General features: G+C 41.5%; 1 protein-coding gene across 20 annotated transcripts in view; it reads right to left on the bottom strand.

Moving 5' to 3' along the window:
• Positions 1-10,429, bottom strand: part of RBFOX2 (RNA binding fox-1 homolog 2) — a 288,313-nt gene that overhangs the window by 104,049 nt on the left and 173,835 nt on the right. Inside the window, exon 1 of one of the 20 annotated variants that reach the window (XM_040490947.1) lies at positions 8,599-8,967. The exons of the other annotated variants lie outside the window; for them this stretch is intronic. Within the exon in view, the coding sequence (XP_040346881.1) occupies positions 8,599-8,643 (45 nt within the window). The 5' untranslated portion in view covers positions 8,644-8,967. Of the gene's footprint in view, positions 1-8,598; positions 8,968-10,429 lie in introns of those variants that run through there. 20 annotated transcript variants of the gene reach the window in all.

Below are 10,429 nucleotides of genomic sequence, written 5' to 3'. Positions count from 1 at the left end.
CCCCCCCCCCCCCACCTCCCTCCTCCTCCTCCCCCCTGGCTCACAGGGTCTGTCTCTCTCAAAATAAATGACTTAAAAAAAAAAAAAAAAGGATTTGGGGGCTCCTGCGTGGCTCAGTTGGTTAAGCTTCCGACTTTCACTCGGGTCATATCTCACAGTTGGTGAGCTGGAGCCCAGCATCTGGCTCTCTGCTGTCAGCACAAAGCCTGCTTCAGATCCTCTGTCCACCTCCCCCCACTCACTGCCCCTCCCGATTGCACTCTCTCTCACTCTCTCGCCAAAAAATAAAAAAATAAACATTAAAAAAGGGATTTTATTTGTATTTTCATTATGTGTTTATTATTATAATCTCTGATAGATTACCCAAAGGCAAAGAGATTAATCCTAAAATTAAGCTTCCTATGTGTAAGATACATACGAAAGAAATCAAAATTTAAAATCACAAATCACACTGAGAATGCATAGTGTTTTGCTATCTCTACGAGGATTTGTTTAGCAAAATGCATAACCAGCCTTAGTTTGGCACACTGCCCAATATAACATCATCATACTCCTACACACATTAATAATCATTTTAACAATTCTGAAAAGAACATAGGAACCACCAATCTGGAGAACCTGAAGAAACTGGCATAAGCATAGCCATTTGCTGAATACCTACAATAAGTCAGGCACTATTCTGGGCATTTAACAGATAATTGCATACTTTTGGTATAGTCCGCAATGTATAAAGAAATGTGTACCAAAGAATGGGACCTTTAAACATTGGGGGTGAGGAGGGAACAACTATGAGAAAAGGAATAGATCAGTACTAGGCTTGTTCTTATTTAACATTTTTAGAAATGATCTGGAAGGTAGAACACCTTGCATTTTCTCAATTTGTAACTGCAAAGCCAGTTAGGAGATAAATGCAGTCGAGTTAAAAAAAAAAAAAATACAGAGTAAGCAGAAAAGAGGTGGGTGAGTTTCACTGGAAGCAAAGGCAACCCAGTGGACTTGGGGAAAAATCTCAATCACGTTTATGGGAGAATTACTTATGTTTTCAGTTCTAGTATAAGAAACAAACCTGAGAATCACCGTATGCCATTCTCTGAATCCACTAGTCCACTACAGTGCTAGGGGCAAAACACCTTAAGCAAGACAGAGTCCCCCACTCCCCATCACGCATTCACCACCCTCACGAAAGTCACAGTTCTCTTGAAGTTTGTGTGTGACTGCAGCCTCTGTACATTAAAAAAGACAACATGTCCCCCCAAAAATCTTTTTTAAAATATAGAGGCAAATGAGGAATCCCTACATGCAAAAAGGCCAGGACTAGGGCTCGGACGCAAGTTTCCTTTGGCCTGGTATTCATGCTACTTTCGTACATGTAGGACCAACATTTTATATGGCAGATGAGCTTAGAACAGTCATTACCACAAGAAAGAGTTAGTATGAGCTAACATCCAAATAAATATTACAATGGTTCTCATAAACACCGAATAACAGCATCATAATGAGCACTGAACAAACTGAAGGATATTTTGAAGTGTGTCCCTGGCTTTCAAGGCCTGTATTACAGAGGACAGTTTGCTCCCTGGGGCCCAAGAGAAAGAAGGTGCAGTTGAACAGCCTGGATCTGACCCAGCAAAACAACTGGAGTCCCCTAGTGGATGAATATGCCCGGTAGGGTACCAAGGAGCAACTCGTTCCAGGGCATTTTCTGGGATGGAATGTCTGGGTTCCTTCCAAGATCCTCCTTCTCACTCAACACCACACCAAACTGGAAGTCCTTCTGATTTCTATGAAACCTGCCCTTTCTTTCTGTCCCTAGAACCACAAACTCAGTTCTGACCACGTTATTTGGTATCTAGCCTCCTACTTCGCCCTCTGCCTCCCATCTACCATTCTTCCTGTCCGAGATGCTTACCACCACCAGGGACCTCTTTCTACGTGCAAATCCCACCGTGCCATTTCCCTGATTCAAATCCTCAACTATTCCCCACAGCCTAAAAGGGGGGGAAGGTCTAACTCTTATTAGGTGCCTACCACGTCACCCGGCCTCATTCTACTCTCTGATCCCCTCTTCCCCTCCTACCACCCAGCGCTCTTCTCTGCTCCTAGCACACTGACCCACATTCCGCAATGACACCGCGTTTCTGTTCTTTTCTGTTTCACATTCTTACTCCCTTGAATATGGCCTTCTAGCTGGCTGACTGGTTAATTCATCTCCCAAAGCTCACTTCAGCGATCCCCCCTCACCCTAGGGCATTTCCTGGCCCTACCTGTTCCCACATCTAGGTTAGGTACCCCTTCTCCCTATGCCTTGGGACCTAGCCGATGGTTCCTAACTGTTGGCGTTACTGACGGTGAACGACGTGAGGGTAGGAATTGTGCGTTTCATACCGTATCCCCAGTTCCTAATGCGCTGCCTGAATACACAGCAGATGAAGAAATGTTTGCTGAAATCAAACAAGAATGCCTTGATTTCTAGCTCTAACCATTTACTTCACATACATGGGCACCTGAGAATGAAGAGTATCCATGCTGTTATCAAAACGGTATAAAAGTGTTCTTTTCTCCCAAAAGGGTACTTGGGAATATGTTCAAATTTACAAATTTACTTCGGTATCTTAGAAATGTGAAGTTAAAAGGAAGAGGTAAAAAAGGAGAGTGGGAGAAAGGCCTCAGTTTTCACTTTCGGAGAATAATAGTTCAGATTCTAGGCGAAATGATGCCCACTGATTAAAAAACAAAACGAAACGAAACAAAACCCAAAACTCACAACTTTAGGTGCTCTTCCTGCTCTGCACAATTCGACATGAGCTGTGACTCAACTTCCGCACCTTCCACCCACGTACCAGCAATGCTATAAAAGCAGATCCAACAGTCCCCGGCTAGAAGGGAGGTTTTGCTCCCATTTTCCCAGGCTGCCTCTGACACCCAAGTGAAAAGCAACATTAAAGGGATAGCATTTCCTGAAATAATAAAAACTTGTTAGTATAAAAGCTTTTCACAGCACGCCCCCACACAATAACCCTAAATGTAAATAACAATTTACACCTGATAGATATTAAATGCCCTCCCAGAAGCATCTCTAACACAATGCCACTTTAATATCCTTTCCCCCCACATTCCCTTTAGCATAAATGAAGCCAAATTAAGGGTAATTCTATTATTTCCCCACTTCTTTCCTCTAGTTTAGGCAGGGTTCAGTTACATAGAACCCATCCTCGAAAAAAAGGTGAGGGAAGCATCTTATATGCTTATAAAACCTGAATAACCCTCCTATTTATTTCTTATCCCTCAAAAGTCAAACCTTTAGGAACGAGACCCCAAATAACATACTTATCTAAGACATAGGTGAGGCTAGAAAAATTAGAGAACGTTACTTTACAAGTTAGTATCTAGATTTGAGTAACATACTCTTGTATCTTTAAAAAAAATCCCAAACTCTACTCGACTAAAGTCACACATACAACTGAAATTATGTACACATTCTCTGTATTCAGTGAGAGATTAAGGAAATCTTAGACAAATATGAAAATGGGATGGGATATAAACAAATTTATCCATAACCAGATTATCAAGATAATAACAGCTGGTGAATCTATGACAACTGCGATGGGTCTGCTGCTTCCCCAATGCTAAATACTAAAATACGCTGTGTCTCCGACTAAATTACTGGACGTTCTCCTGTCTTCTTCGCCACCAAATCCCTGTGCCTGGCACAGTACATGACACGTGGTAGGCACTCAAAAAAATTCTCAAAATGAGAAATTAAAGAATACATATGTTCCCTGCACCTCATCCAGGTCACCTTCCCCCAAAGAAGTGGACAGCCGTGGGCTAATTCACTCCACGACATCCTGCAGACCCGAGCGTGCTGTAGGCAAATGGAGCTTTCAGACAGGCAGCTTTCTGTCTCCCAATCTTCCAGATGCCGAAGATCCTTAAGCTGTATTTGGCTGTCTGAAACCCTCAAACACTTGGCTACACCCCCTACAATGGAAGACCTCGCTTCTTCTTCCTCCAACTGCCCCATTCACCTCAAAATGGTAATTGGTGCCAACGTGCTCAGTGGGTGCCTCAGGACACACGGTGATAATAGAGAAACCCTAACCTGCCACAAGGGTTATGTTTTCCCCTTGATATTTTGTATTGTGGTAAAATACACGTAACATAAAATTTACCCTCGGTTCTTTTCTAGTACAGCTGACTGGTGAATAACACAAGGGTTAAGGGCCCTCATCCCCCACGCAGTCGAATATCCATGTACAATTTTTGACTCTCCCAAAACTTAACTACTAATAGCCTACTGTCGACTGGAAGCATTATAGATAACATAAAGAGACGATCAACACATATCTTGTACGTTGAATGTATTATATGCTGTATTCTCTTAGTAGAGCTAGAGAAAAAAAAGTAAGAATGCCATAAGAAAGAGAAAATATATTTACAAAACTGTAAAAAAAAAAAAATCCACATAAAAGTGGACCAAAAGAGTTCAGACCTGTCTTGTTCAAGGGTCAACTGGTATCATATAGATTGGTAATGTGCTATCATTGCCACCATCCGTCTCCAGAACGCTCTGCATTTTTTAAAACTGGAATTCTGTATCCATTAAACAATAACTCCCCATTCTTCCTGTCCCTGTGAGCCCCTGGCAACCACCACTGCACTTTCTGTTTCTAGGAACGGGACTACCCTAGGTACTTCATATGAGTGGCATCATATGGTACCTGTCTTTTTGTGACCGGCTCATTTCACTCAGCAGGACTACTCTCACGGTTCATCCATGTTGCAGCTTATGTTGGAATTTGCCTCTTTTTTTTTTTTTTTTTTAAAGACTAATATTCCATTGTGCGTATTACCATATCTCGGTGAACCATTCATCCACTGATGGCACTTGGGTTGTTGCTTCCACCTTCTGGCTATTGTGAATAACGCTACTGTGAACACGGGTACACAAATATCTCTTTGAGACCTTGCTTTCCATCTGGGGGGGTATATACCCATAAATGGAAACACTGGGCCAGACGGAAGTTCTATTTTTAATTTTTTGAGGAGCCACCATACTGTTTTCCACAGCAGCTGTACCATTTTACATTCCTACCAACAGTGTACAAGGGTTCTAATTTCTCCACACCCTTGCCAACATTTGTTATTTTGTGTTTTTTTGTTTTGTTTTTTGTTTTTACAGTAGCCATCCTAACAAGTTACATTTTAAACATCCAGCCAGAGGCAGTAATGTTTAATCCAAAAGAATAATTTCAGAAATAGTTTCTCAATAAATAAGATTTTTTTTTTTCTGGGCAGGGAGACCATAGTCATTGTCCTTTAAATCATAGCAAGCAAGCCCCTATCTATTTACTCTGCCTGTATTTTAACCTGATTTGGTCTAGACTTGGCTCTACAAAAATCATAACTAATAAGATAACCAATCTCAATTGCATACTCTTAATATAGGCGTGATTTTATTAACAATAAGAGCAATGAATGGTCAAGTTCTGAAAATACTTTTTTGCCTTATGTTGAGAACTCACTTTATTTCGTTATCTCAACACTAGCAATTCTAGAAACAATTTAAAAAACAGGTGCCAAATCATTAATTAAAAAAAAATACTGTTCAGCCATATCCTCAATGATTTCCAATGGCATAATGCATCAGTACAGAACCACACATGTTATCCAGTGAGGAGCTTTAATTTAACTAAGTATAAGAATATGACAGAAGCTAGTAAGAAAATTTTATAACTACAGTGGAGATAAAAGTTTAGGTGGCCTGGAAATGCGAGCTGGTGCAGCCACTCTGGAAAACAGTATGGAGGTTCCTCAAAAAACCAAAAATAGAACTACCCTACGACGCAGCAATTGCACTACTAGGCATTTATCCAAGGGATACATGGTGCTGTTTCGAAGGGACACGTGTACCCCCATGTTTATAGCAGCACTATCAACAAGAGCCAAAGTATGGAAAGAGCCCAAATGTCCATCGATGGATGAATGGATAAAGAAAATGTGGCATATATATATATATATACAATGGAGTATCACTCGGCAATCAAAAAGAATGAAATCTTGCCATTTGCAACTACGTGGATGGAACTGGAGGGTATTATGCTAAGTGAAATTAGTCAGTGAGACAAATATCATATGACTTCAACTCATATGAGGACTTTAAGACACAGAACAGATGAACACAAGGGAAGGGAAGCAAAAATAATATAAAAACAGGGAGGGGGACAAAACAGAAGAGACTCATAAATATGGAGAACAAACTGAGGGTTACTGGAGGGGCTGTGGGAGAAGGGATGTGCTAAATGGGGAAGGGGCACTAAGGAATCTACTCCTGAATTCATTGTTGCACTAGATGCTAATTCGGATGTAAATTTTAAAAAATAAAAAATAAGGGGCGCCTGGGTGGCTCAGTCGGTTAAGCGTCTGACCTCAGCTCAGGTCATGGTCTCACGGCCCGTAAGTTCCAGCCCCGGGTCAGGCTCTGTGCTTACAGCTCAGAGCCTGAAGCCTGCTTCAGATTCTGTGTCTCCCTCTCTCTCTGCTCCTCTCTTGCTCATGCTCTGTCTCTCTCTGTTTCAAAAATAAATAAAAAGATTAAAAAAATTTTTCTTAAATAAAGTTTAGGTGGCCAAGAGCTATCTATTGCCCATTTACAAAGGCGCTGAAAGAAAACTGTCTCCCTAACTGAATTAATAAATAAGATTGTAAAATAGTTTTGGATCCTTCAACTTAAAATTGTTTTTCCAATCTCATTCATTTCCCTAATGTGGTGGAATAGAGAGTGTACTCTTAAAATTAAAATCTCTTTATCTGCATTTCTAAGCTACTTGAATTTCAGATAGAATATAGCTACTAAATGGAGCAAAGCCAGGAAAGGGTTGTTTCAAACATTGAGTGCTACCTTTACCAATACTAAAACTTAATGACTAAAAAGATTTAGGGTGTCAAATACATTTTATCATAAACGAATAAAATTGCACTGCTAAAGACTAGCAAATGCTGTAATTTCTAAATAGGAACGCTTTAATCCACCCCACCACCTTTCCCTTGTTGGGAGGTGGCCAGTTTTCTACCCCAAAACTTCTTTTATACATTATAATTATTTTTTCCATAGGTCTCTGATACTTCAATCTTCTTTGGGAACACTTTTGCTTTTCCAGTTTTTCCCCGCAATTTTACTTATACAACTGTTACTACAAGTCCCTTACTTTGCTAGCTGGGTCTGAGAAAAATACTGCTCACAGATGTTTCTCTTCAAAAGCACATCAATATTTACTTGGAAGAAGCTTTGTTTCTAATCTAGTCTCATGACACTTTCAGCCTTAAACTGTTATGTGGACCAATCTACTGTTTTATGCCAGTAGAGAAACAGTCCACAGGTAAGTAAGACCCGCAAATATATCAAAACCTCATTGTGGTAAATACCCTTGACCTGAATAACTCAAAATAATGGAAACACATACATATAACAGAATATAAGTAAAACGCATAGTTGAAGAAACATAACCACATCCCCTCCCATCTGATTTCAATCCTGGTGGCCATGAATGAGAGCTGGGAGTTTCCTCTGGACAGCTTACCCAATAGGTTCAATTAAAAATAGCCTGGTTAGCCTTTAGGCCCAAAATACACAATAGGATGTAATGGTTAGTTTGTCACTTCCTTTAACCCTATGCATTTCTGTCCAACCTACAGCTTAGGAGCTAATTAGAGAAATGGCCATTTCAAAGGAAAAAATAATGAAGTACCATGAAAATAAAAGTAAACCGAAACAAACTGAGAAAACTGCTAGTATCTGTGATTCAGAATTAACTGTATTAACCGTTTTTATCCTCCTGTTCTAGGTTTTCAGCACAATCCATTAATATTTCAAAGAATCGCGACCTATGAAGGATCACTTGGTCCAACCCCTTCATTTCATACATAGGGAGAGTGAAATCAAGTCAAATGAAGCTATTTGAGCATATCATGGAGGTGGTTTACGCTATAGCTTGAATCAGAATCCAGGATACTTCAACTTCACTCACTATGCTGCTACTAATTTAAAGGCAAATGGTAGGTATCTGGAATACACTTCATAATGACTTGAAATTTTCTGATTCTAGACTTCAGTAAGTTAATAAATAAGATGCCACTAATCCCATCACAAAACAGTCTAAAACATTAAGTGTGTAGAGAGTGCCCCACCGTACATTACCTTTCTGAAAAACAGCAACCGCCATCTGTGCTTGTCATCTACTCAGAATGAAGCCTCAAGTATACTTTAATACGGTGACTTAGTATGTTACATTTATGATGACAAGCTCACTGTGTTTAAACACACACACACGCACGCACGCACGCACACGCGCACAGGAATCTCTCTGAAGTTTCAAGAACTTCTAGAGTTGAAAGTAACCTCCCCTGCCCAGTCCTCAATACTATAAAACTCAAACCTTCTGTTTCAGCAAATTAGCAAAGTACCATGGGAAATCTATGCCCTGAGTGGTACCAGGTCAAAAGACAGAAAGCTTATAAGCATTTCATCCCACCATAAAACCTTCACATCAATCAAATGGTACTTTAAAAAACAAAAAAAGGTTACAGCCCTCAGCTTACCTGGACAACAGGATATTGATAGTCCATACAATATACACCATACATAGCAAAGGGGAAAAATATCTTCAGATAAAGACAGTACCAAAAGCGTCTATGCTTTTGCCTTGTTTGATCTGGCTGTCCTGTCCAAAGGGACTAGGTAGCACCCAAAAATCTCTGGCTGCCTCCCAGTCTACGCAGATAGGTCTGCTGGCTCAGATGATGAAGCTGGAGCTTGGTTCAGCCCAAGCGTCCACCCCAGTAACATTCAACACTACACAGAAGAAGCGTCAGGGGAAAAGCAAAAAAACCTCCAACTGAGTTACCAGTTACAGCCTGAAAACTACAGTAGAGACTTGCTATTTCTGGTGGGTTCAAACTGACAACTCCACCACCAGAAACTCAAGAGGCAGAGAATGACAGCCAGGACAGAGAACACGGGCTCCTTAAAGAGGCAAAAACAAAAAGTAAAAAACAAACAAACAAACAAAAAAACAACGGCAGGAAGCACAAGGTATCCAGGATCCAAATGATATATATGTTCCCGGCTTCAAATGCGTCAGAGGGGAACACTCCCAATCCAGGACATGGAAAGGCAGATGGGACCGGTGTTATTTCTCTACTCCTCCTTGGGTAGGGTGGCGCGCACTCACGCGCGCGCGCACACACACACACACACACACACACACACGCCACACACACCCCTCCTAACCGTCTCCGGCAGAGACAGGTGCTAGGATTAACAGTATAAAACCCCTCTGTCGTGGCAAGGAAGGGCAGAAAAAAGAAGTCGCCCCGCTACATGCAGTAAAGGGATCCCTTTCATGACAGTGTATGTTTGTGTATCATTTAACACCTCCTTCACTGTGCTTTAACAGAGGCCGGGACAGCTGGCAGGATCGGCACTAGAAAAGAGGGAGGTGGCCCCAGCTCGGAGGCAACATGAGTCCACCGGAGACCTTCAGATATGCAACACACTCTCTCAGCTGTTCCAATCAAACATGTAAGGATTAACTCCGGCTGTCTGCAAAAAAGGTGGGGGTGGAAAGGTCTTTTCAGAAAATCAGTTGCTCTTCCTCTGTTAGGAAGCTGCTATACCCACCCTACCATTATATACGAACACACATGTGCACGCATATTTCTATGCCAGATATTAAAAGCAGGAACAAACATGGACAGGTGTTAAGTCAGTCCGATAAAGCACGGCGGGTTGGGGTTCAAAGTTGAGACAGCCCATCTAAAACCAGAGGGCTGCTAAAAAATGCAAAAAATAAACAAAAATAAAACCAGAGAACTGCTAAGTAATTCTTAGAAAATAGGACATACAGTGAGCAGAAAGTGAATGCTTAGTAAGGGACACACTATTTATAACTAGTGCTCCTAAGAAATTCCCTACTTGGCGCAAGCATTCAAAAGTTCAAATGGTTGGGGCGCCTGGGTGGCGCAGTCGGTTAGGCGTCCGACTTCAGCCAGGTCACGATCTCGCGGTCCGTGAGTTCGAGCCCCGCGTCAGGCTCTGGGCTGATGGCTCAGAGCCTGGAGCCTGTTTCCGATTCTGCGTCTCCCTCTCTCTCTGCCCCTCCCCTGTTCATGCTCTGTCTCTCTCTGTCCCAAAAATAAATAAACGTTGAAAAAAAAAAATTAAAAAAAAAAAAAAGTTCAAATGGTAAATAATTCTAAATTCGTTTCAAGGGCTATGATCTCCCTAATCTTGGAGAGCCAGTAATATTATAACATGTTTCAGTAAGATTAAACCGTAAGGATTAAATGCAACTGTGAGGCATTTGTGAGAGTTTATGTATTGCTGTGGGGGGGGGGGGGGGGGGGGGGGGGGGGGGGGGGGGGGGGGGGG

Source organism: Herpailurus yagouaroundi, unplaced genomic scaffold (assembly GCF_014898765.1).
Source record: "Herpailurus yagouaroundi ecotype Mexico unplaced genomic scaffold, PumYag 182, whole genome shotgun sequence".
Classification (NCBI taxonomy): domain Eukaryota; kingdom Metazoa; phylum Chordata; class Mammalia; order Carnivora; family Felidae; genus Herpailurus; species Herpailurus yagouaroundi.
The sequence above is the reverse complement of the archived record's forward strand: the minus strand, read 5'-3'. Positions and strand labels throughout refer to the sequence as shown.